The sequence below is a fragment of the Leucoraja erinacea genome, chromosome 22, assembly GCF_028641065.1.
Source record: "Leucoraja erinacea ecotype New England chromosome 22, Leri_hhj_1, whole genome shotgun sequence".
Classification (NCBI taxonomy): Eukaryota; Metazoa; Chordata; class Chondrichthyes; order Rajiformes; family Rajidae; genus Leucoraja; species Leucoraja erinaceus.
The window spans coordinates 31400495-31427788 of record NC_073398.1 but is presented as its reverse complement, the minus strand read 5'-3'; the positions used below and the strand labels follow the sequence as shown (position 1 = coordinate 31427788).

At 40.5% G+C, this 27294-nt stretch overlaps 1 protein-coding gene across 1 annotated transcript in view; it reads left to right on the top strand.

Moving 5' to 3' along the window:
* The window catches only part of mkln1 (muskelin 1, intracellular mediator containing kelch motifs), an 89245-nt gene that overhangs the window by 4993 nt on the left and 56958 nt on the right, over window positions 1-27294 (top strand). Inside the window, 6 exon segments of the mRNA XM_055653393.1 lie at window positions 10791-10860; window positions 13557-13699; window positions 18087-18175; window positions 24799-24908; window positions 25983-26135; window positions 26137-26176. Of these exon segments, the coding sequence (XP_055509368.1) occupies window positions 10791-10860; window positions 13557-13699; window positions 18087-18175; window positions 24799-24908; window positions 25983-26135; window positions 26137-26176 (605 nt within the window).

The window sequence follows — 27294 nt, the reverse complement described above, 5'->3', positions numbered from 1 at the left end:
GGCACAAGACGGTGATTGTTTATATAATATTTTCAATTCAGGGATGTGGATCAGATTAATCCCTCAACAGTTGGTCTTTTTAATGAACTTTTACACTGCACATTTTGAGAAGTGAGCCAAATGCAAAGTTGTTCCTGTCTGTTTTCTCAGCATGTATAATAATAATTATCTGTTTCAGTGCTGGACTAGTAACTTGCATCTTTGACTCAAGGAGATCGACACAAAATTCTGGAGTAACTCAGCAGGACAGGCAGCATCTGTGGAGAGTGACATAAATGTGAGGTTATCCACTTTTGGTGGCAAAAACAGGAAAGTAGATTATTATCTAAATGGTGGCTGATTAGTAAAAGGGGAGATGCAACGAGACCTGGGTGTCATGGTACACCAGTCATTGAAAGTAGGCATGCAGGTGCAGCAGGCAGTGAAGAAAGCGAATGGTATGTTAGCATTCATAGCAAAAGGATTTGAGTATAGGAGCAGGGAGGTTCTACTGCAGTTGTACATGGTCTTGGTGAGACCACACCTGGAGTATTGCGTACAGTTTTGGTCTCCAAATCTGAGGAAAGACATTATTGCCATAGAGGAAGTACAGAGAAGGTTCACCAGACTGATTCCTGGGATGTCAGCACTTTCATATGAAGAAAGACTGGATAGACTCGGCTTGTACTCGCTAGAATTTAGAAGATTGAGGGGGGATCTTATAGAAACTTACAAAATTCTTAAGGGTTTGGACAGACTAGATGCAGGAAGATTGTTCCCGATGTTGGGGAAGTCCAGGACAAGGGGTCACAGTTTAAGGATAAAGGGGAAATCTTTTAGACCTGAGATGAGAAAAACATTTTTCACACAGAGAATGGTGAATCTCTGGAATTCTCTGCCACAGAAGGTAGTTGAGGCCAGTTCATTGGCTATATTTAAGAGGGAGTTAGATGTGGCCCTTGTGGCTAAAGGGATCGGGGGTAATGGAGAGAAGGCAGGTACAGGATACTGAGTTGGATGATCAGCCATGATCATATTGAATGGCGGTGCAGGCTCGAAGGGCCGAATGGCCTACTCCTGCACCCATTTTCTATGTTTCTATGCTCTGTTTCCAGAGCTGATCGCAGAACTTTAGTGTACTTTCCAAGGCCGCAGGAGGTGAGTTCGCAGACTGTTCACAGCCGTCAACTTTCCCCATCACCTTCCACTGCCGCCATCTAGATGCTGCAGTTTTTTTTAACTACAATATGTATTTTTAAAGCTGCAAAAAAGGATTAAGATATTACAGTTTAAAATAGAGGTGTATAAAATGAATGATGTATAAATGCTGTTTAGTTGAAGGGTAGTTAATCTGTGGAACTCATTTGCACAGATGGCTGTGGAGGCCAAGTCAGTGGATATTTTTAAGGCAGACATAGACAAATTCTTAAGAACGAGAGTCAAGGGTTATGGGGAGGAGGCAGGAAAATGAAATTAGGTGGCAGAGATCAGCCATGATTGAGGGAGTAGACTCGATGGGCCGTATGGCCTAATTCTACTATAACGTGGACTTGCGTATTTCCCTTTCAGTTTCCAAGCCAAATAAACTCTTATACAGAAGGATCCATTAGTAAGTGAATCAAACGAGTGAACGAAGTGATGTAATAGTTGAGAAAGCTTTTTTTAAAGTAATTTGACTTGGAAGTAACAGCATGTACCAAACAATCGACAGATTAGAAAAATAAACAACTTTGAACTGCATAGGGCAATGTTGAGGTAACTTTTTTTTGTAGTTGCATATTCACTGAGATCTGAGAGATTTTTTAACCCCGGAGAGTATTTTTCCTCAGTATTGGATTGGACGGATGTGTTAAGGACATAATCCTAACTTGCTGCATTACCATGTTCTTGGAAATGTTTTGTTTTAGTTATGCCACCACAAGTTCTTTGTCTTTAGAATGAAAATCATGAGGATAAATGCACTATCTTTTGCCTTTTGTTTTGATTTCACTAATTTGTTTGTGTTGATGTATTGAATTTGGCTGAATCACCATCCCTCAGGCAGCACGAATAGATGTTCGAAATGGTTATATGGATCCAGATGAGGAAGACTGTTTTGGCTTTGGTTATTTCATCCAGAGACTTGCTGCATTTCAGCATTGAATTTCTTGGATTCACAGATTTTGTTCTTTGCTACTGTTCCTGAAAACCTTTCCATTTGTTGAGCGTTTCTTGAGGAAAAATTCCCAATATTAGTCCTAAAGTTTTAAGATTTAAAATCTTTAAGATTAAATCTGTTTACTTACAACTCAAGTTAATTGGTTCTTGAATTGTCTTTGAGGTTTTTAATACTTCTGCCAATGTTTTTCCAACAAGATTTGTCAAATATGTATTTGAGCTCTTTTGGTTTGATCATATGTGTCACGAACCCTTGTATAAGCTTGAGATTGTGGTAGCTCCAAGTCCAACAGGTGTTGTGCTTCCCTTTCCAGACAAGGAATTGGTTATTGAGGCTCGCACCAGGGTCTCTTCCATACCCCGCAACACTTCTCTCTCTCCCCATCCCCGCACTCGCAACAAGGGCCGAGTCCCCTTAGTCCTCACCTTTCACCCCACCAGCCGTCACATACAAAAAGTAATCCTCCGTCAGTTTCGCCACCTCCAACGTGACCCCACCACTCGCCACATCTTCCCATCTCCCCCCATATCTGCCTTCCGCAAAGACCGCTCCCTCCATAACTCCCTTGTCAATTCTTCCCTTCCCTCTCGGTCCACCCCCTCCCCGGGCACTTTCCCTTGCAACCGCAAGAGATGCAACACTTGTCCCTTTACCTCCCCCCTCGACTCCGTTCAAGGACCCAAGCAATCGTTCCAGGTGCGACAGAGGTTTACCTGCACCTCTTCCAACCTCATCTATTGCGTCCGCTGCTCTAGATGTCAACAGATCTATATCGGTGAGACCAAGCGGAGGTTGGGCGATCGTTTCGCCGAACACCTCCGCTCGGTCCGCAATAACCAAGCAGACCTCCCGGTGGCTCGGCACTTCAACTCCCCCTCCCACTCCGTCTCCGACCTCTCTGTCCTGGGTCTCCTCCATGGCCACAGCGAGCAGCACCGGAAATTGGAGGAACAGCACCTCATATTCCGTTTGGGGAGTCTGCACCCCGGGGGCATGAACATCGAATTCTCCCAATTTTGTTAGTCCTTGCTGTCTCCTCCCCTTCCTCAGCCCCCCTGCTGTCTCCTCCCATCCCCCAGCCTTCGGTCTCTCCTCCTCCTTTTCCCTTTCTTGTCCCCACCCACCCCCCGCCCCCGCCCCGCCTGAAGAAGGGTGTCCGGCCGAAACGTTGCCTATTTCCTTTGCTCCATAGATGCTGCTGCACCCGCTGAGTTTCTCCAGCTTTTTTGTGTAACCAAGGAATTGGTTATATTTGTTTTCCATAGTATGTACCATACACTAATGGAATTACCTTAACTATAAGCATTTTGGATTTTGAAAACCCATATGATACTGCTTTCTGTGTGCTTTGGACATAATTAAGTTTTAGTTGGTGCAGCAGGGTCTTTTTGCATATCAATCTACAATGAAGACTCTCTGCTAGGTATGATCTTAATCAAATTTCTTGTGAATTGTAGTGCTTGTGTTCCATGTAAAATAATATACTGGATCTTCACTCACCTGTATTTTTGTTTATTACGTGAATCTACTGATATATACTGGTATTGCTTGAATGTGTGACAGCCAAGAAGGCACACCAATTACCTCTGCTTTCTTAGGAGACAGAGCAAATTCGGCACGTGTCCAATGATTCATACAAACCTTTGCATATATTCCCGAGTCTGGTGCGTGAACTTTCAAGCTTCTGTACCTTTGGGTACCTTCTACCAAGGTCCAGAAGCTTGAAAGTACACACACCAGACTCAGGAACAGCTCTTTCCCCTCCATCATGCTAGTGAATGGTCCAAATCATCTCTACCCCCATAGTGGACATTGAATTTTGTAAATGGAATTGGTGCGCCACTATGTTGAGAACTATACTCTGGAGTCTGCATCTTTTCCTCTGTTCACCCTATTGTACTTGAGTTTGATGATTATATTTATGTATTGTATTATCTAATCTAATTGGATTGCATGCAAAGCAAAGTTTTTCATTTTACCTTGGCACAAATGACAACAATAAATTGATAGAAATTATTTTTTTGTGATTTAAGTACAATCAAGTAAAATCATACTCTACTTTAGTTTAGTTTATTGTCACATGTACTGAGGTACAGTGAAAAGCTTTTGTTGCGTACTAACCAGTCAGCAGATAATACACAAGCTTAATCATAAGTACAAGAGGGCAATTATTGTTGTGTGAAAATAGTAGATTTCTGCCCAGTCAGTACACAATCGCCACGTTTCTTGTGGCATCTTGTACCTTTCAAGTGTCAAGGTCTCGGCAATAACTAGTCTTATCTTGGCGTTAAAGGCCCCATGGTCCGGTCAGCAACACTAGGTCGGTGATGTAGGGGTCGCCCTGGCCACTGGTTCATCTGCCATTCAACTCTCCTTGCTGGATCCACTAACAACTTTCCTGTACTTGCCTCATCCTTGCCTAACACCCCTTCCGACCAGGTGTATCCCCGCTACTTCATCTGTCTGCAGAATGATCTGAAATGCCACCTGTCCATTTCCCTCCACAGATGCTGCCTGACCCGCTGAGTTTTATAATAAAATAAATATGCTAGGTTAATTCAGAGAAGGTTATTGCAGGGAATAAACTAACTGTAGGACAATGCTGTTCCTGTCAGTCGACATTGCAGATATTATTACTAAAGTTTTACAGAATCACTTTGGTTGAAGTGCTACCATGTTCAATTCCAAGCAAAGCTTAAAAAAACTGCAGCTTGTTCCCTTACATGCCAGACAAAAATTTAGGAAAATGCTCTGCAATTTTAGCTGCTCATTCCAACTACAGCTAATCTTGTCATCAGGAGTTCATTCCACTCGCGTCATTAAGCTCCAGTGGGACAAGGTCTTTCCGACAGGATCAGATGACGTCAAAGCAGCTGATCCTCCAGCTAATCTGTCAATATTTCTGGCTGGTAGCAGGATAAAATCAGGTTGTTCCTGGACCACGTCAGGCTATGGTCTTCTTAGTGTCATTTTGACACATAACGTATATACTGAGAACGCTTACACAGAGAAGACGGAGGATTCTGGCTGGTGGTCTGACTGGCGGTATCCTGCAGGAATCTGTGTTGGGGCCGCTGTTGTTTGTGATATATATATATAACTGACGGATGTAAATGGAGATGGGTTGGTCTGTGAGGAGACGCAAGGAACTGCATATGTTGAAATCTTGTGTAGAACACCGTGTTGGTCAGGCAGCATCTCTGGAGGACATGGGTAGACAATGTTTCGGGTCGGGATCCTTTTTCGAACTGATTGCAGTAGTGGGGAGAAATCTCGTTGAGAGGAGGGGGCAGGACAAAGCCTGGCAGAACGTTGTCGAACAGCAGGAAAACAGCAGAAATCGCATGGGGTGCAGTGAGAAGAGCTCACAGAATCTCCGTCAGAGAGAGGAGGTGAAATTCTTCCAAGTAAGCATTTAGTTTCATTGCGTATACCCTTCAATGAGTGCTCCAGTAGTTGAAACACATGTACATATTCCTTTGTTGAAATTTAATGTATGAAACTCCACGGATTTAAAACATACTCCCACATGCAATTGAACATACAGATGTTATTCAAATTGACTTCACTGTCTCCATAGTTCAATCATACAAGTGCTCCTGAGAGCACAATATACTCAATTTTCAATCATGTTTCCACAGTTAAAGCCATTTAAAACCACCAGTACTGTTTTCAGTATTAAGAGTAGCATGAGATTTTGAGCAGCTGCAAATTTTTGAACTGCAATCAATTAACCTCGGTTGCTACCTTTCCTATCCTTTATAATGTGTATTAAAAAGGTTACGATGACCTGCAGCAACATTTCTCAGTAAATTCTTTACACTGTGTAACCTTACGACAGACTCTCACCACCCATAGCACCTATTATTCTGAGGAAAAATGAAAAGATATAGAGAGCCCATCCTTCAGTCAGAACCACCTTTCATGCACTGGAACAGTTCCCCATCAACTTTCTTTATCCCCCAATTGAGTGATGGGACTTAAATTAGCCACGTCAACTGCCTTTCACAATTAAATGGCCTTTTGCTCTCCTATGAGCTAAGTGAAACGACTCGCGCATCATTCTAGCCTGTAAATGTTTTTAAGTTTGTGTAAAAATAATGATTTGAGGTGCTTTCTAGTCATTCCAATAAAAACAAGATCTATGCAAAATGCTTGGATCAGAAATTAGATACAGTTTGAAAGCAAAAATGTGCATTGGTACAAGTGTGCATATTTCAAGTTCGAAGCACAGTCAATGGGATTAGTGTAGAATTGCAAAAGGAACAGCATGGATGTGGAGGACTGAATGGCCAATTTCAATGCCATACAAACTCTTATTCATTGACACTATACACAGAGAAATCAAGATAACTGTCTCTATCTAACTGTCAGACATATCAGTGCTGAATTGGAATTAATTGGAAAAAATAAATCATAAATTCTCCTTGAAGCACACTTGCGCAACAACAAATTCTGCTGGATAAATTTAGTGGATTGAGCAGTGTCTGCGGATGGAAATGATTGGCCAATGTATCGGATTGAAACCCTGTATCAGGAGTGAGAGTGAAGACGGAAGATAGCTAACGAGGGTAGTGGCAAGACCGAAGCTGGTGTTGATATGAAGACCATGAATGGGTTCATGATAGACACTACTAGGTGCTGGAGTAACTCAGCCGGATCAGGCAGCATTTCTGGAGGACGTGAATAGGCGATGTTTTTGGCCGGCACCCTTGTTCTGCCTGATTGTACCATGAGCGAGAAAGCTGGAAGTGGTGCAGAACATGCAGACTCTCTGCCTGTTTCCTGGAAGAGGATCTGTTGTACTCGTGTATAGTACATTTTGAATGGATAACATGCAGAACAGAACATTCCCCTGTTCTCTGTACTAGTGACAATAAATTAACTAACTAATATATAGTAACAAGGAACTGCAGATGCTGGTTTATACCAATGATAGACACAAATTGCTGGAGTAACTCAGTGAGTCAGACAGTATTCCTGGAGAACATGGATATGCGATATTTCGGGTCTGATCCCTTCTTCAGACCAATTAACATACTTCAAGTTCCTTTGTGTAAATATCACCAGCAATTTGACCAAATCCAACCTCATCGATGATCCAGCCGAGAAAGCAAACTCACATGTCTACTTCCTCACAACACTGAGGAAATTTGTCATGTCATTAATATCTCTTACTAATTTCAACAAATGCACCACTGAAAGCATCCTCTTGGGATGCATCACAGTTTGATGTGACACTGTCTGCCTATGGCCGCAAAACATTGCAGAGAGTCGCTGACGCAGCCCGGCAAACCAGCCTCCCCATGGATTCTGGATGTTTAGCTCTTTGGGCTAAAGGAATCGATATGGGAAAGAGCAGGAATGGGGTACTGATTTTGGATGATCAGCCATGATCATATTTAATGGCTCGAAGGGCTGCATGGTCTACTCCTGCACCTATTTTCTATATTTCTATTCCATCGGTCCTTCTCACTGCCTTGGGAAAACAGTTGACATAATCAATGACCACTCACAAACCATCATTCTCTCTTCTCCTCTCTCCTGTTGGGCAGAAGATCCACATACAAATACGATAAAATATAACTTTATTTATCCCAGGAGGGAAATTGATCAACAGTGATAAAAACACAAAATACATGAAACTTGAAATTAAAGTGACGAGTGGAAAGGATCGGGGATGTGCAAAGATTTGGGGGGTAGGGTCAGTCTCAGTCTACCCCACGACAGAAGGGGGAGGGGTTGTACAGCTTGATAGCCACAGGAAAGAAGGATCTCCTGTGGTGTTCTTTCCTGCATCTTGGTGGAACCAGCCTGTTGCTGAAGGTACTCCCCAGGCTGGGCAAGGTTTCAAGATCAGTTTATTGTCACATGTACCAATTAAGGTACAGTGAAATTCGAATTACCATACAGCCATACTTTTTAAAAAAGCAACAAGACACACAATTACATAAAAGTTAACATAAACATCCACCACAGCGGATTCCCCACGTTCCTCACTGTGATGGAGTCCAATCTTCTTCCTATTTTATTCTCCCATGTTCGGGGTAGTCGAACCATCCGCAGTCGGGGTGATCGAAGCTCCCGCAGCCGTTGGTCGGTCGAAGCTCCCGCGGCTTGGAGTTCCCGAAGTCAGTCTCTAACCAGAGACCGAGATGTTAATGGGGGGGACTATGTATAAACACAGCTGTAATTTCTACACGATGAAACCAACATGTATAAAAATACCCTTTAATAAAACCTGACAATGTGCACTTTAACCACATGTGATTTTTTTTCTATTACCAAACTTCTATTCTCTACTCTGAGTTAAGAATTCCAGAGATCCACTGTTATTCACCTGAACAAATGTATCCTGCTCCTTACTATGCGACTATGCCCCCGTTACTATGTTTAGGTTCTCCAGCTGAGAGAGACAATTATTTGACATCCACCCTGTCAGTCCCTCTCAGAATGCTATACGTCTCAGTGACGACGTTTCTAGTATAACCCCTAAAGATTTGGAATCCCAAAACTGCTTATTCTTCCAAGGGAGATGTCACTGGAAAACTTGAGATGGGCCTCTTTATTTTTGTATTCTAAGACAGTTACAAAGAATACAATGCTGATTGTCTTCCTCAAAGCGTTGTTTACACTCTCTCACACTGAAAGTCATGCAGGACAGAAAAGAGTCCTTTGACATGTTGATGTTGACCATCGAGTACCCACCTGTGATAATCTCATATGCCAGCATTTGCTATATAGCCAACTATGCCTGGACAATTCACGTGTTCATCTATATATCTTAATAATATCAGTACATTGCTCTACAGGCATTGTATACCACTCTCTGGGTGAAAAAAAAATAATTCTCTGATTCCGTTAAAACTCACCCCCTTTTTTAATCCATATCAGGTCCCCTCCTTGACTCCTCAATTCCAAGGAAATGAAATCCAGTCACTCTCCTCATAACTGGAAGGCTCCATAACAGGACACAATCCTTGTTAATCTCATAAACTAACGTTTTCGAAGGATTGTGAGAGATTTATCCAATGGTAACCAGTTTTATAGCTGGTGCATTTTAACTTGTACCCTTTTGTACTTAATTCTTACTGAGTTTAACTTCATTTAGTGGTTTCTGACCTATAGGTCATTGAAGAGATTGTTGAACATATGCAGTGATTTTGCTCCCTGTGATGCATATTGTTGTCTCAGCAACCATTGTTTAATATCTTGTCTTCCTGCACTGTAGTTTATGTCCTGTGGATTTGTTTCATAAAATTTTTAGCATAAGATCATGGCAATTTTGCCTTGGACATTGTGGTTTAACTGTAATCATTGCAATAGACGTAATGTCTCTTTTATATTGTACTCAACAGATGCAAGAGCAAATAGATTGGTTGGTGCAGGATTAGACATGTTTAAGGAGTTAACATCTACTGAAGATGTAATGTGCTTGCCCATATATCACTTAGATTTGACTCGTGAAACAGTCCGCGGGACTCCTCATTCATTGTGTTACAATATTACCATCACATTACATATTGTTGATTTTAAACTTGGAGCTCCTGATCCAAAACTAACGTTGCTTTTCACGGAAGGTCAATGTACTCTGTAGACTGTTTAAAAAAAAAAAGATCTTGAATTGCTTGTTATAACTGATTGAACATTGACATTAAAGTGAATTTATCCGTCTTTTTAATGCAAACAAAAAAGCAATGAACAGTCTTATCAACCGTGAAAATTTGAGTTTCATTTCTTTAATTTTGATGAGCAGTGAGCATTTTGATTTTTTTTTCTGAAGTGCAGAAAACTTATCTCTGCTACAGATGGGAAATGCCCAATGCCAATTTGAATGATTGCTCTGCCTCTGGCTGAAGATTCCTTTGCAGTAGCTGGGAACATAAGTCTATTATGATATATTTTTCTCGTAGAATCTAGATTTGGCATTGTGTAAATTACTGTGTATTGCACGTCGTCAGCATTGCTTGAACTTTATTTCTTGATGTCAGATGACACCTGCTTGAATTTTGCTTTGGGGATTTTTATGCAATTGTCAGATCGTCCTCCATTCTTGGAGGCTTGTGGCGAGTTAGCACTTGGTTAATCTCTGGCTTGTACCTGGACAAAAACCTGGGTATTCACTTGTTTGAAGATAGCATGTGAGGAAAATAAGGATAATTATTCTCATTCTTTGTTTACTGGAATAATTGCATCTCCTGGATTTTGTCTTAAACACGGCCATCTTATGCAGCAGGATGAAAAATTTATGTTTATATCTACAGCTTAATTCAAGAACATGTATTGTGTGCTATCTGCCAGGGCATTTGGATTGGCAGGTTAATAATTGATTATCCTCACACATTTGTGTATTCAGTTTATGAGTTCCGTTTGCAGTACTTGTTTCTTATCCAATTAATAGGTAAAGTGTTCATACTTGGAAAAATGTTTCAAGAGCCCACATCACACAGAACATCCTCATAAGGTTCCCGTTCAGTTTTAAAGCATTAACATTGCAGATGCCTTAGTAGTTATTCAAGAAATGTTTGGGGAGGAGTTGGTGGAGAACCATATTTATGCTTTAAGACAAGATTGCGGAACTACACCCAATCCTGCTTGTGGAAAAAAAAAAGTTTTGATATGAGAAACTAATGCTGGTGTTATTTCCTTCTAGGAATATTTTGGTGGATAAACCCAGCGATCAATCTTCGCGATGGTCCTCTGAAAGCAACTACCCACCCCAGGTAAAATAATTCTTATCTGTTCTTTTGGATTGGTCTTTTTGTGTCATCCCTTTCCTTGCATTGATTCTTGAGATACTTCATCTGTCTTGGTGCTGGGATCTGGGCCGGAATTGAATTTGAGCAAATGTGATGTGTTGCACTTTGGGAGGTTGAATGTAAGTGGAAAATACACAATTAATAGTAACACACTTAATAGCATTTGATATATAAAAGGCTCTTGGGGTCAAAGTCTATATCATCCTGAAAGTTGCAACACAAGTTGATAAAGTGATGAAGAGGGCATATGATATGCTTGCCTTCATTGATAGGGGCACTGAGTATAAAAGGCCTGTCCCACGAGCATGCGACCTGCATGCGGCAAGCGCGACCAAACCGGAAGCGGGGGGCGCGCGAAGGTCGAGTGAGTGACGTGAAGTCCGCGGGAAGTTCGCGCATGACGTTTTGCGTCAAGACGCTGCGCACGCCCGTCGAGGCGGCTGCGGGCCGGCAGGTCGTTGCTGCGCGGAATTTTTGAACGCGGTAAGTTTTTCGGAGCCCCGCGCGATGTCGGGACCATCTCCGCACAACTCCATACGGCTCTGATGATCGAAGTGGAACCGGCCTCGAGAGGCCGTACCGCTCAAGCGACCACGTTAGGTCGCGCTTACCGCATGGAGTCGCATGCTCGTGGGACAGGCCCTTTAGAGTCAGGCAGTCATGATGCAGCTTTATAGGACTTTGGTTAGGCTGCATTTGGACTATTGTGTGCAGTTCTGGTGCCCCGTTACAGGAAGGATGTGGAGACTTTGAAAAGAGTGGGGAGCTGGTTTACCTGAATGATTCCTGGATTAAGAGGTATTAACTACAGAGAGAGGTTGAACACATTTGGGAAAGAAGGAACTGCAGATGCTATCTTGATCAGATTAGAATTGTTTTCTCTGGAACTCCAGAGAACGGCATTGGAGCATATAAAATTATGACGAGCAAGATAAGGTGGACAAGCAGAACTATTTCGGGATGTTAAATTTAATTGATAAATATTACATTTTAGAGAAAATCCTTGAATGTTATAAACTAAAAAAATGGATTTTCAGCTGCCAGTAGAATGGAATTGATGCATTTTGTTAATTCCTTTTTAATGTTGAATTCTTTGCCTGTTAGCTATAATGCAGAAAATGTATTAATAGAGATTTTTAAGGGGCAGAAAAATATTTTTCTGGACAATTTGTATATTTATTTTTGCCTTTCTGTGCTTAGTACTTTTCCTTAAAGACCAGTTGGCACCTGTTTTACATTTTTTTCGCATCTTGTATTGGACAATTTAATTTGCTGTCATTAAAAATCAATATGTGCATACTGAAAAAAAGTGTTGATGGTATCATTCTAAATGTAGTCATAGAATGATACAGTGTGGAAACAGGCCCATCGGTCCAACTTGCCCACACGGCCCGACATGTCCCATCGAGACTTGTTCTACTTGCCTGCATTTGGCCCATATCCATCTAAACCTTAATAGTTTATTTAAATTCTGTTTGTTCTTTGCTTAAGATGTGTGAGGACAGATGAAATGTGTAGGAAGGAACTGCAGATACTGGTTTAAACCGAAGATAGACATAAAAAGCTGGAGTAACTCAGCGGGACAGGCTGAATGATGAATAATAAATGATGAATAGTCAGCATTTTCAGTTTAAACAATTCATGTCCAATTGTCATTTAAAAAGGACAAAGTGGAAGTGAGATACTGTGTGTACAGTTTACTTTATATTGATCATATAGTGGAAATTACCTTGAATGCAGGGCTACTGTATTCATTTAAAATCCTATTTTCTTGGTGATAATTACAGCAAGTGATGCTTCCATTTTCTATCTGCCTGCTCCCACTGCATACTGTTGCAAAGCTGCTAGCAGTTCAGTAAATTAACAGCAAACTTGGTCCTCAAAACATGCTAGATTGTAATAATCTTTCTAAGGGCAAATTCTGAGAAGGCGAATGTCTTTGTGAAACTATGCACATAACTTGTGGCCAGTCAGTACAAGATGTTTTACAATAGTCAGTGAAGGTGTGGGAGGCCATTTGCAGGGTTTTATCCCTGTACACACATTCGTCTGAGAAAGTTTGTCTGAGATTTGCGGTTTATAGCTTGAGCCTCATCTTAGCCATTCATTCCAGGCAGATATATGAACTTATCAAATTGATACGTATTGCTTTACATCATTGCATTAATGCTATCATGTTTAAGACAGTGCAGGCCCATCTATTAACGTTAAGTGCTATGTGTTGCACTCTGCCATTGTACTTTTACTGATTTAAATGAGGCCAGCATCATATTCTTGTTAACTTGACCTCTACAGACCTGCAGTATAGGTGCATTGCCATTTTTGTGCACCTTCGTTTTTGGAAACCTGTCCCAAACATTGACAGTGTGATACTTGGTAATTTGAGTTGCATCTACCTCATTAAGAAATTATTGTGTTATATCCAAGAAAGTTCGTATTGCCATTGTTTTTTTTTTTGCTATCATTTTAATGGTTTCTGTTATTGGGAGCAGCTTCCCATTTTTTCTCAGAGTGATCTTTTTCCCTGTCTGAATGTTTTGTAGTTCCTAAAACAAATGGGCCTTTTCTCTTAATAAGCTTGACATATTTTCAATGATGTTGTGATAGTGCTCTTGGATATTATTACTCTCTTTGAATTGCTTTTTACTATTTTCCTGCAGTACTTGATTTTGAAACTTGAGAGGCCAGCAATAGTCCAGAGCATCACCTTTGGAAAATATGAGAAGACCCATGTTTGCAACCTGAAGAAGTTCAAAGTTTACGGGGGAATGAGCGAAGAGAACATGACTGAACTGCTGTCAAGGTGATTGAGTAATAACGGCTGTTGATCGACATTGTCTTGGTTGTTAGCTTCCATCTGGAACCTTGACAAGGTTATGCTGGAGGTTTTGCATTCCACTTGATGGATCTGTCAATGGTTTGATTATGATCTGAAAGCCAAATTGAAGATTTTGCATCTTGGTTCCAGAATAACAATTCATCTGAGTGCCATTACTTCCTAATTTAAAATTATTTTTGATATCTCTATGGCTAGCTTCTGATTTAGTATCACAACAATTTCTACAGTGCTGTCACCCTGCTTCACAACATGCAGATTATATTAGCGTATCTAATACCAGCTTTTTTTGTAGTCTTCGTATTTAAATTTGAATGTGGAAAATAGTGATCAATGTTTGACTCGGGTGATATTTTGAAAGTTGGATCGAGATTAATTGAGCAACATTTTGCTATTTGAGATTTAATATCTGATCAGTTAAGGCTGTGAATTGCACAAAATTCAGTGTTGATAAAAATTTTACCATAATAATGGACATCTTCATGAGTACAATTTTACTTGTTCAAATCAAAGCTTTTATACATGTCCAAGAATGAAATTGGTTGTTGTTTTCATGGGAAGGAAAGACATTTAGAATAGGTTCAAAAGCAAGCTAATTTAAATACTTAAATTCACAAAAGTGAACCCAAATGTACTTCATCCGTCTAGCTAGCAATCCCTAATGAGGAAAATTTAAGTTGCAATAAATAGGGTATAGATGTGAAACACTATGGCAACAGTTATGGTGTTACCGTACAAGCTTCCAATTGCCATTCAGTGAGGAAATAAGATTAATCTCAAAGACACTGACGGACAGTAGAAAGAATGTCAGAAAACGGCAGGCAAGAAGATTAGTAAAAATGAGTCTGAAAATTAGCATAGTAACAGAAAACTGGAATCTATTAACAATGGCAACAGTGATTAAAGAACATAGCAATGGTAAAGGTACGCACCTTGGCGCAGCGGTAGAGTTGCTGGCTTGCAGTGCCAGGGATCCGGGTACGATACTGACTACGGGTGCTGTCTGTACGGAGTTTGTACGTTCTCTCCGTGACGACATGGGTTTTCTCCGGGTACTACTGTTTCCTCCCACATTCTTTTTTGGAATGTAAGGGTTGTAAGTTAATTGGGTTCAGTAAAGTTGTGAATTGACTCTAATGTGTAGATAGTGTTGGCGTGTGGGGATCGCTGGTTGGCGCGGTTGGCTGAACGGCCTGTTCCCACGCTGTATCTCTAAACAAAACTAAAGATACAAGAGAAAATGTCATCAATCAGGTCATATAATGTAGATTATAAAATGTAACAATGTAGCATGGATGAGCGGTGAACAGTAGGAAAACCACTTGGTCTGAATGCATACCTTGTGAGAAAATCATTTAAGTTGGCAAGTAAGTAAAAAAAAAAATAGAATACATAAAAACTTTCATAACTATTTAAAAAACAACATTTCAGGTGTGGGAAAGGACACTGGAATAGGTTAATGAGAAAATCTTTCCAGAAGAGATGGAACTCCAGCAAGCCAAATGACTGCATTGTATTTTGATTTCCTTCTCAATGTAGAGTTCAGAATTATTGTTGTTCAAAAATAGTCAAAAGTCTTTAATGTTAAAAAATTATTACTCCACACAATAATTTGTATTTTGTACAATTTCATGTCCCTAGCCTTCTGCCATTTGTGCATGTAAATAGATAATTGCTCTCAATATATGTGAATAGGTTTAGGATATAGGAAACTGTAGTTACATAAATATTTAATCTTATCTCTTTGATTATTGCAATTAAAGCAATTTCTTCTCTATTCATCCATTGAAGGATAATATGGAATAATAGATTTAATAAAACTTTGACAAACTAACAAAGACTTTCTTTCAACAACTATTAAAATACACAAAATTCTGGAATAATTCAGCGGGTCAGGCTGCATCTCTGGAAAACATAGATAGGTGACATTTCGGGTTGAGACTCTTGCTGAAGAAGTTTATATGTTCATAATTGGACCAGATAATAGGACCAGAATTGGGCTATTCGGCCCACCAAGTCCACTTCGCCATTTAGTCATAGCTGCTCTATCTCTTCCCCCTAACCCCATTCTCCTGGCTTCTCCCGAAACCCCCAACACCCATACTAATCAAGAAGAAGGGTCACGACCCAAAACATCACCGATCCATGTTCTCAGGGATGCTGCCTGACCCGCTGAGTTACTGAATTCCATTTTGCATCTTTCCTTGGTAACCAGCAACTTCAGTTCCTAGTTTCTACCTTCAATCAGTATATTGTCTTCCACTCTTTAAGACTATTAGCTTAATAAATCAGATGAGTGGGTCATGCCATGCCGATGGGAATAATTTTTCACCAGCATGTCTTCTTAGAAGAAGGGTTTCGGCCCGAAACGTTGCCTATTTCCTTCGCTCCATAGATGCTGCTGCACCGGCTGAGTTTCTCCAGCTTTTTTGTGTACCTTCCAGTTTCTACCATCTGGGGTCATGTTTGAACCCTGCATCTTATGCAAGCCATTTGATTTGTGTATGAAAAAATGGGCTGCATTGTGGAATATGATCATTTGTGTTTGCAGTGAAGTGAAGTCATAGACTTGTACAGTGCAGAAACAGACCCTTCGGTCCAACTTGCCCAGGCTGACCAACATGCCCTGTCTACACTAGTCCCACCTGCCTGTGTTTGGCCTATTTTCTGCTAAACCTATTCTATCCTATTCATGCCAATAAACTAATCTGTTTTGGCATGAGAACAGAAAGAAACTGCAAATAGAGCAAAATCAAACCAGATTGCTCTCAAACAAGGCAAACATTCAAATGCTGTTAATATGTGAGAAACATCAGCTATAAGGGCTTTGGTAGACTTGGGATGCAATGTTGGCATCTTGGTTGTAATTTGAGGGTTTTGGAACAGTTGTTAGGGAAAAAAATACTTTCTGCTGGCAGATGAAGTGGAAACCTCGGGGCACAGATTTAAGATTGGCAAAATTCCCAGACGGAAAATGAATTTTGTTTGTTTTCTATGCAGCAAGATTTGCCACTATGTACTGCCTAAAACGGTGGTGGGAGCAAAACTAACACTGTCTTTTTAAAGGAGAATCAGATATGTACTTCGAAACAATCTTATTTGCAGGCAAGAGGGTAAAGAAGTGGTAAATTGGTATGATTTGCTTTCAAAGAGCTGGCATGTTGGCATATTTGGTTAAATATTCACTTTCTATAACATGTACTTGTATGTTTTCATGGTAAGACTGTTTAAGCAAAGTTAATCAAGATGTAATTTAATGAGCCAAGATCTTAAAAGTGTGTTGGGTAAATATTGGGTTGGGTAGATATTAAGACTTAGGAGAAGTAGGTGACCTCTCGCATGTTGGCTGAGGCTGTGAAAAAGAGACAAAGTTGATCTGGGACAGTGAATCCAAAATTTGACAACTTTCAGCTACTGGTGAGAGGCAAAAAACCCCATATGTTTTGACCTGCAATGATCTTCATGAACTGGAAATAAACAATTAGTTGGCATCTTAGTGTTATCTTAAAATAGTTCCAAGATGCCGTCTAACCCAAGCGACTATTTGCGTGCTAGCCGCAGAAGCAGATCTACAATCTCACATTACAATCGCTCCACACTCTTAAATCTTCATTCCTGCAGCAACATTTCTTACTTTAATTATGTTACACTGTAAATGGCTCGGTTGTAATTATCTGGCGACTGAAGCTTCCTAGAATGGCTGGAAGACCAAGATTTCCCCTGTCGAAGTGGGATGCAGGGGATTTGTTGCTACATCTATGACCAGGCTATTAAAGAAAATGGGGGCGAGGGGTCGCTCCCTCCATCAAGCAATCAAATCATTATCAAATTCTGCAGAAAAAAGCAGCAATTGGATTTGGATCAAAAGGAGAGACAACAATTGGGCTGCAAGATGAAGACAGGAGGGTATGGAATTGAGGGGGGTGTAACTGGGACGCCAGGTATCACCGTTGAGCTCTCTGGAGATGTTGTGGGCTTATCAATGAAACATTAAAGAAGGAGGGTGCCCACCTGATGACGTACCTCCCTACCTTTCACCACTACAATCCCACTGCAAATAGCAAGAGTGTCGACTTATTACAGGGATTGAAACATCAAGTCCTATTAGCTCTACTAATGTTTTGTCATTTGTTGACCGGTTAGCCTGCAACAAAAGCTTTTCCCTGTATTTCTGTACACTAAACTAAAGTGAACTGAATCTGTGATTTGGATTAAGGTGGACAGTGATATCAAGTAGAGAAACTTTTTTTTGACGACACAACATGCTTGCAATGGCCATTTGCATTGTCATTATTGTTTCATTTTCAGTCTGGAGGTCATTCCATTGACATGTGCTCCCGTTTCTAATTCACAGTGGCTTAAAGAATGATTACAACAAGGAGACTTTCACGTTGAAGCACAAAATTGATGATCAGATGTTCCCCTGTCGTTTCATTAAAATAGGTAAGATTTCTGAATGATTTGTTTTAATGGTTCAGTAGAGCAAGTGCATGTGTTTTTTGGCTGGTGACTCAGCAAGGAAATGGTTGAAGACTTGCCATTTAAATGGAGCATGTCAGAATGTTACAATTGCAGGTGATAATGGATCAGTGGACAATGTATCTGAGTACTTTGATTCCTAGGAAGTTGTTAACACGCCCTTAATGAATTTTGCTGTATATGTTTCTGATTCTACTTCTTGCTTATGGTGTGCACAGCCTAAAGTTGTAAGTCAACTTGTTTTATTTGATCTATTTGTTTGTGCACATCGGGTTGATTGCATTAGTCGAAACAGGGTGGACCACGTGAAGGTTGCAATCTCCCACCCCCATATTTCTGATTGCATCGACTGGGCTTATATTCACTGGAATTTAGAAGGATGAGAGGGTATCTTATGGAAACATATAAAATTATTAAAGGATTGGACAGGCTAGATGCAGGAAAAATGTTCCTGATGTTGGGTGAGTCCAGAACCAGGGGTCACAGTAGGCCATTTAGGACTGAGATGAGGAAAAACTTCTTCACCCAGAGAGTTGTGAATCTGGAATTCTCTATCCTCACAGAAGGCAGTGGTGGCCAATTCACTGGATGTTTTCAAAAGAGTTAAATTTAGCTATCAGGAAATAGCTCAAATAAAGGAATCATGGGATATGGGGAAAAAGAAGGAACGGGATACTGATTTTAGATGATCGGCCCATGATCATATTGAATGGTAGTGCTGGCTCGAAGAGCCGAATGGCCTACTCCTGCACCTATTTTTCTATGTTTCTATGAAAGATTTTTAGCCCAAATGTAGTCTTCAGATGGGAGGTCTCTCCTTGCACCAAACTTGCCAATCGGTGATACTAATATACCTGTGAAATAAGAACTTCATCTTGTAATTTGCTCCTGGGCTATATTTTACAGGGAAAGTTTATAATTTAATAGCTATCTTGAATGTTTAATGTTTCAATTTTCATACTAAAATTCAGGCTCTTTCAGTACAGGTTGCAATATCCGACGATCCCGAAAAGCTTGATAGCGACATTTTTTGCATAATGAGGTTCTTGAACTCGTCAACGAGGCGGCCCGCAGAGTCGACAGCGGAACCTGTCGGTCCTCGAAGAAAAGGGAACGGGAATTGAGATTGCGCGGGAGGGGATTGACAATATGCTGCTACCTGCCCGTTGAGTTAAAATGGTAGAACGATACACAGTGTATCGTGAGTCTTGCGTGGGAACGTTTTAACTCAGCGGGCAGGGAGCAGCAGATTGTCACTCCCTTCAGTTTCACCCCACCTATACCCCTCTGCTTCCCGGCCATGTGTGTGACCCCTTCCCTCCCCTCTCCAGCTCCCCGCCCATTGCACCGGCGCGGGGGCTTTGCACTGTCTTCACGTTGGAGCCAGTGTCAGTCACCGGAGACGTCAGGACCACCGGAGACGTCAGGACCAACGGGACACCGACTCCCAGGCCCACTGCAAGCACGGAGATCCCAGAGACCCACAGCCAGCTTCTTCATTCCAGAGGAACACGCTCTCTCCACTGTCCCCGTGTGACAGAAATGGCTCGGGCTGTGACTCTCTGGCCACCCCCCTGTACAGGAGCTGAGACTGGGGAACTGTCACTTGTTTGCAGTTCAAAGGGGGCAAGGGCGGTACAATTTCTCAGCTCCATTCCAGGGGGGTGACCGGAGAAAGGATCATGGGGACACCGACTGCAAGCACGGAGATCCCAGAGACTCACAGCCAGCAGCAACTCTAGCCCAGCCCCGCTCCAACTCCCGAGGAACCCGGGCTGTGGAAGCGGGGGCGCCACTCGGGCTGTGGGCGAACTCCCACTTGTCGCTGTAGCGGTGCATCGGGAGTGGGGGTCCTGTTGGTCCTGCGTCTCCGGCCACACCCCTGGACAGGAGCTGAGAACGTGGCCTAGCCGCTCCCTGCCCGCTACAGCGACAAGTGGCAGTTCGCCCACAGCCTGAGCTGCCCCCTATCGGGACACCGAAATATTTTTAGCACGGAAATGTAGACTTCAGATGGGAGGTCTCTCCCAGCCCGCCCAACTCCAGAGGAACCCAATGCAGATGAGGGGGCGAGCTACTGTAACTATCGCCCTGTGAAATCGGGGAGAACTTCCTCTTGTTGGAGGGACATTTGACACTCCTTTTGGGCTGGGCAATCACTTCCAAAGTTCTGCCCAACAGTCAGTACACCTCTCCTACACTTGTCTCCCGCATAAGAGCTATCTTGAATGATCCCAGCCTAACCCTCCCTATCCTATTTCAAGAAAAAACTTTTCAAACTCGCGATCTAAAATCGAGGCGCAAACTCGCGACCTTGCGGATATGAGCCTAGCACTCTACCACTGAGCCAGCCGTTAAAATCTACGCTAAAAATCTTCCATTCCGAAAGCCGAAAAATTCTGAATTACGAAAATGTCTGGTCCCAAGGCTTTCGGATAAAAGGTTGTGCATCTGTATATTGAATTCTATGCATGTTGTAATTTGAGAATTTGGCTTTGGGTTTATGTAATTTTGATTATTGCATTAGATTCCAGGCAGAACACTCCTAATATAATACATTAAGGTTAGTCAATTTAAGCTACTTGTTCAAACCAGCGAATAAGTCTGCAAGTTTGGATGAATGGTAACCATGAGCTAAAAGTGACTGGGAAGAGAAGTCAGCTGTAGTAGAAATTATAATGGAAGAAGAGCATTTAAAACTGAAAACTAGACAGTTGTCACAGGTTCCAAAAAGGAGGTAACATATTTTCTGTAGAAAAAAACAGGAGTAATGAATGCTCATCCCCTATAATTGAGTAAGGTCTTATCATTGTATGCAGTTGAAACAAAGAACTGCAGATGTTGGTTAATATGCTTAAGAACAAAGTGCTGAAGCAACTCAGCGGGTCAGGCAGGATCTCTGGAGAACATGGATATGTAACGCCAGGATCCTTCTTCAGACTGATTCAGTCTGTTGAGTTACTCCAGCACTTGGTATAATTTCACCTTAAAGCTAGGCTCCGATGCTGCTGGTTTGCACCAGTGAACCCTTCGCCAGCTGTTGACCGTACTGTTGATGCGACTGTTGTTGCGGCTCGGAAGTCAGAGCTGCAAGAGGCCAGTGGTGGCATCAGCGGGTCCATCTGCTATAATCGATATTTGTTATTAGGGGTCCATTAAAGCAAGACTTTACTGTATATTAAGCCTGAAGAAGGTTCACGACCCGAAACGTCACCTAGTCATGTTTCCCAGTGGTGCTACCTAACCTGCTGAGTTACTCTCGCACTTTCGGGCCTTAATATATCAAAGTTTGGGCTCAAAGTTTGCGCTTATGTTAATTTTCTAGAGAAGCGGTGTAATTGCTGTAATTGATGTCGATGAGGTGGAGCTAAATGGCAGTAATTGTAGGTTGTGTGAGGTATGGATACATCTAGGCGTGTGGTGGCACATTTTTGGTGGAAAGAGGAGGCTGCAAACTCTTGAGAAAATTAAATGTATGAAATACAGCAATTAGGGGCCAGGAATACAGAAATATAGATCATGAACATTAACAACACTAATTGATAAGGCAATGCATAGAAATTGATTTCTGGAATGAATTAATCAAAAAGGAACAAATATTTTAAACCATGTCGATCCTTGATTAAAGCTTGGAAAACTCTTTTGGTTTTAATGTGTGTATATTATGATGGGTGTCGAAGCATTGAATAGCCTGCTGAAGAAAATTTACTGGAATGATACCTGATCCTCGTGTTACGGATGATTAAACAGATGGATTCACTTTTCAGATCAATACAATGATAAAGCTTGTGGCAATAAATGTAAAATCTTGATCTGGTTGAGAAATTTGTTGAAAGACACAATGGAGGGACCGCAGTGGTGTACAATATGCAATCTATGGGCCTCAATCGGCCTATGCCCTACGCTGGACTTGGTGATATTTTTAGAAAAAATGTCAAATGTATAATTTATGAAAATCTCAGTTAATTACACTTTTAAGTTGTGATCATCCATCATTCAATAAATGAATAAACACTTTTAAGCCTGAATAATTAGAATAGTATTTTCTGTCCGAAACCAGAACTTGATTACTCGACATTACTACTGTACTTGATGTTGGACCTGACCTTGTGTAATGCTGACAGGTGAAGCAAAACTAATGCAATTTCATTTTTAAGTCCCTGTTAAATTGGCTGATGGATCATAGCATTAGGTGGTTGTTTCCAGTCATTCATTTGCAGTAATGACCTGTTTTCATTATGTAGATTTTAAGTTAAAAATGGCACGAAGGACGTTCTAAGGTTGAATTTTGCAGGATTATTTTACAAATTAAAAAAATAACAGCGGCAGTGGGTTGTCAATATAGGCCTTGGCATGGGAATTTCAGGTAATTAAAATGTATTTCAATCTCTAAATTTTGATTGCCCTACTTCCTGTATGTGGTACGTTCCACATTGAATGTTGTATTGTTTTCTTATATTACCTCTGTACTACTAAAAATCAACTGCTTCCTTTCATTTATCCACCCCCACCATCTTTTTAACTTTATCATTGGAAAGAAGAAATTCTAATTGGTGATTTCAGTGGTTACAATATAGTGAAAGGTGTTGTGCATCATCTTTTGCCATTATACCTTTAATTCTGACCTTCCCCAATATCTTTTAAAAACAAAATCAAGGTGAGATTCATTGCTTGTAATACCTCACTTGGGATAGAGCATCATCTTGGTGAGAACTTCAAACTTTTGGTTTGGAAAGCATGCCCTTACACCATGGAGTTATTTGCTTGAAGCACAGTCAAACCTGCAATATTAAAGCTTCAGTGTTCATAATCCAGAATTGCTATTTTAAATTGATCAATGCAGAAAGAGTGTATGCTATAAGTATCAAAATATAAATACCTTCAAAGAAGTAATATCAGGACAGAAATGTAATGGGCAAATTACACAAGGAAGATTTAATTTTCATTTAGACATTTTTATTGGAATCAATTGTTGCTCAGTGAATGACTGTGAAGCTTGCATTGTGGCTGACAGATTGCATTATGTGGCACCCATGGTAGGTTAACTTGCTGTTTTCTTTTCTGTGAAGACTTGTCTGATACCATGGGTGCTATTCTCTCTGAATTCTATTGTTCTATTCTGTTAATTGGTGAAGACTTAATGTAGTTTTGTAGATAGATCCTAAAATATTTTACAAGGCTCCAAGAATTCGTGTTTTAGAGATTAACCAGTTAGAGCATTGAGTATAAAAGTTACATGTTGCAGCTGTATGAAACTTTTTGGTTAGGCATTTTTTGTGCAGTTTTGGTTGTTGCATAAAATGGAGGATGGGATGGGAAGCTTCTGGGAGGGTGCAGGAGGTCTTTTCAGATTTGAGAATATATTAGTTATGTGAGGTTGGACAGACTTTAATAGTTTTCTCTCAAGCATTGGAGGCTGAAGAGCAATCTGATTGAAGCATATCAAGTTATGAGAAGCTCAGACAGGGTAGATCGTCTTTTACTCAAAGTAGAAATATCAAATACTAGAGGGCATAGATTTTGGGTAGGAGGTGGAATGTTTAAAGAAGATTTGTGAAGAAAGTTTCTTGAACAGAGAGTTGCTGGTGCCTGGAATGTGCTTTCAGGGAAAGTGATGGGAGCAGATTACAACAGCAACGTTCATGAAGCATTTAGACAAGCACTTGGAACAGGCTGGAAATGGAAAGATATAGACCACGTACGGGCAAATGGGATTAATTTAAACTTGCAACGTGAGATATCGTGTTTTATGTTCTACAATTGCTACTGCTCATTTATAATTTCAACATTCAAATTTAAAATTGCTTCCTGATTTGATTAACCCTCACTAGGCAATAATCAAAGTTGCTTTTATTGTCCTGGTCAGTCATTAGTGAACACAGCATTATCTGCTTGAGAAATGGTTTCAATTAATTAGGTTCTTCTGAGCCAAGACGATGAATGTAAATAACGTACTTTGATATAGACAAAAATATTGAATGAACAGAGTGAATTGCATTTAGTCTTTTGTTTCTGAAACAAAATTAGCACCTCCTCCAAATGTAATGTTTTAAAAGTTCATAAGACGATATCAGGTTAATAATAAACACCGATTTATTATACTCAGAAATGCCAGAAATCTTTTTACCTATTTTTAGTCTGACTGAAGAAATTTATTAATGTGCTTTATCTGCTATAAAGGTGCCTATTTAGAAATGTCTTTCTTCATAATGTGTGACTTCATAATGTAGAATTGTATTTGAACGGATGAAAATGAGGTGAATACTCATTAATGTATGTACTTGGCAAAAAACGATGTATATATTTGATGGTTTTTAATGCAAGTAACTTAATGTTTACTATTCTTCCCTAACTTTTATTGAACTACCCATTTTCCTTCTGTGCACTCTGCTGGATCCTATGTTTCGTTACTGCAAAATGTGTCTCAATGATTTGAATCAATATATTTGCCTTTTATTATTAACTACTCACTTATTTAATACAAATTATTAAATAAGTGAGTAAATGATGGGCAAAATTGTTATTTTAAGGTTATGTAAAACTACAACATATGGGCTTAAAACCTTTTTCCATTTTTGTCTTTACAGTTCCATTAATGTCTTGGGGTCCCAGCTTTAACTTCAGCATCTGGTATGTTGAAGTACATGGAATAGATGAACCAGATATTGTACAACCTTGCCTTAACTGGTACAGCAAGGTAGGAATAATCTATCTTGTTATATGCAAGACGTTCTCCCTATCTCAAAGAAATTAAAAATTAAAATAAACTCACGTGTTTTGATTGCATTGTTTTAATAATTAGAATGAATTCACTGATGATTAGTTAATCTTCACGCCTCATGAATGATGTGTAGGCAGTGAGAGGAATTGGTTCTAAACCTTATTAAAAACTAGAAAAATATCGATGCATATTTTAAGGTTATGCAAGAAGGAGTTTGATAAATACCTTTGTTCTGTAACAGGTCAAAAATGTAAAAAAGTCCATTTGAATCCCGTTCTTAAGTTTCTGAAAACCATTTTGAAGCAGAAAGCAAATGTTAATGAATTATTTTAACCCATCTTGTCTAACTGATATTTTCTAGTTGGAATAGAAACATAGAAAATAAGTGCAGGAGCAGGCCATTCGGCCCTTCGAGCCTGCACCGCCATTCAATATGATCATGGCTGATCATCCAACTCAGTATCCCGTACCTGCCTTCTCTCCATACCCCCTGATCCCCTTAGCCACAAGGGCCACATCTAACTCCCTCTTAAATATAGCCAATGAACTGGCCTCAACTACCTTCTGTGGCAGAGAATTCCACAGATTCACCACTCTCTGTGTGAACAATGTTTTTCTTATCTCGGTCCTAAAAGATTTCCCCCTTATCCTTAAACTGTGACCCCTTGTTCTGGACTTCCCCAACATCGGGAACAATCTTCCTGAGCTGGGCAATATTTTTTGACACATTGCCAATAGAAGTGAATTAAATTGTAGATAAATAATATTATTTGGGGATTTTTGAGGAGGGGGATTTTCTCATGTTCAAAATCCTTGGTCTCCCAAGTGGAACTCTAAAAATTATGATGCTTTCACACTTCTACTAGGTCTCAAATTATGACAGCTCAATGGACTGTGGTGAATATTGACAGGCATTTGCAAAAGGCTAACTGATTACTATTTTGGTGAAACAAACTAGTGTTCATATTTCATAACTTTTGTTCCCATTACTGGACACCTAGTATTTCATGGCATAAAAATGTTCTTCACTGTTTGCTTATGTTCCAGTAGTACCGTGAACAAGAAGCCATTAGGCTATGCTTGAAACACTTCCGCCAGCACAACTACACTGAGGCCTTTGAGTCACTGCAGAAGAAAACTAAGATTGCATTGGAGCACCCAATGTTAACTGAACTGCATGACAAGTTGGTTCTGAAAGGCGATTTTTGATGCTTGTGAAGGACTGATTGAGAAAGCTGTCAGTGGTAAGTATATTTTTCCTGATGCTTTTTTGTGTGTAATGAAGTGAGAAAGAGCAATTGGTAATGATACCCATATCCATAAATAACTGTTGCATTCTTTCATGGGCTTGGAGTCCATGGTAATAACTACCAAGGTGAAGGTATTTTCCCAAGGGCAACATGATCACAGTTTCCAAAATAAGACAAGCCTGGGATTTTATTTATGCAATGGGAAGAAAATAATCAAAGGCCAGAGTTGCCCCAGTCACTCCGTCTTCTTCCCTCTTCCATCAGGGACTGGGTACAGAAGTTTGAAAACTAATTTCTCCCAGATTTAGGGACCGTTTCTTCCCAGTTGTTTTCTGAAAGGATAGCAGCACCTCCGAACCTGCGTCAAAATACAGCCATTTATATTCCACTTGGAAGTGTCATCTTTCATGCATGAGTTTTATCCCAAACCAAATGCCACTTGCTTTCCAACAAGTTCCTGAGGAGTTATGCAATAATCTTGAAATTAAGACCCAAAGAATTATTGCTCCAACATGTTAAACAATAAATAAACTACGATTTACAAAATGGCTCGGGTGATTTTTTTTTTTAACAATTCTGATGGATTGGGAATACATGAATAATCTGAGGCCCACTTGTTAATGGTATTGGAAAAAATAATGCGACAGTAACATTTCAAAAAGGCTACTTCATCTACTACCAATCTATCATTTAGCTTTCAATACCCGAGCAGATGCCAGTGGGCCAAGTGTACACCTGGTTTCTCCAATGTAGATAGAGGTGATCATATTAGATTGGAAGTAGTGCCTGGGTAAAAAGGGGACTGGTTGGAGCAGATCAACGAATTGCAAAGGGAACAGGGTGTCTAGTGATGGAATCTCATATGGTGGTGGAAATTGTCAATGCGGGGGCTGGTGGGCTGGAAATGAGGACCGGGGAACTAGATCATTCCACTGTACTGTACAGGATAAAAAGATGGAAGCAGTGCAGGAAATAGCGGAGATGTGGCCACCAAGTCTGTAAACCATATTGAAGGGGACTTTGCAACTTAAACTAAACCGTTTTCTCTTTCTGTATTATTTTCAACATCGAGGAACATCTTTGTTTGGGTCTTGAGTCAATTCTTTTCTGGA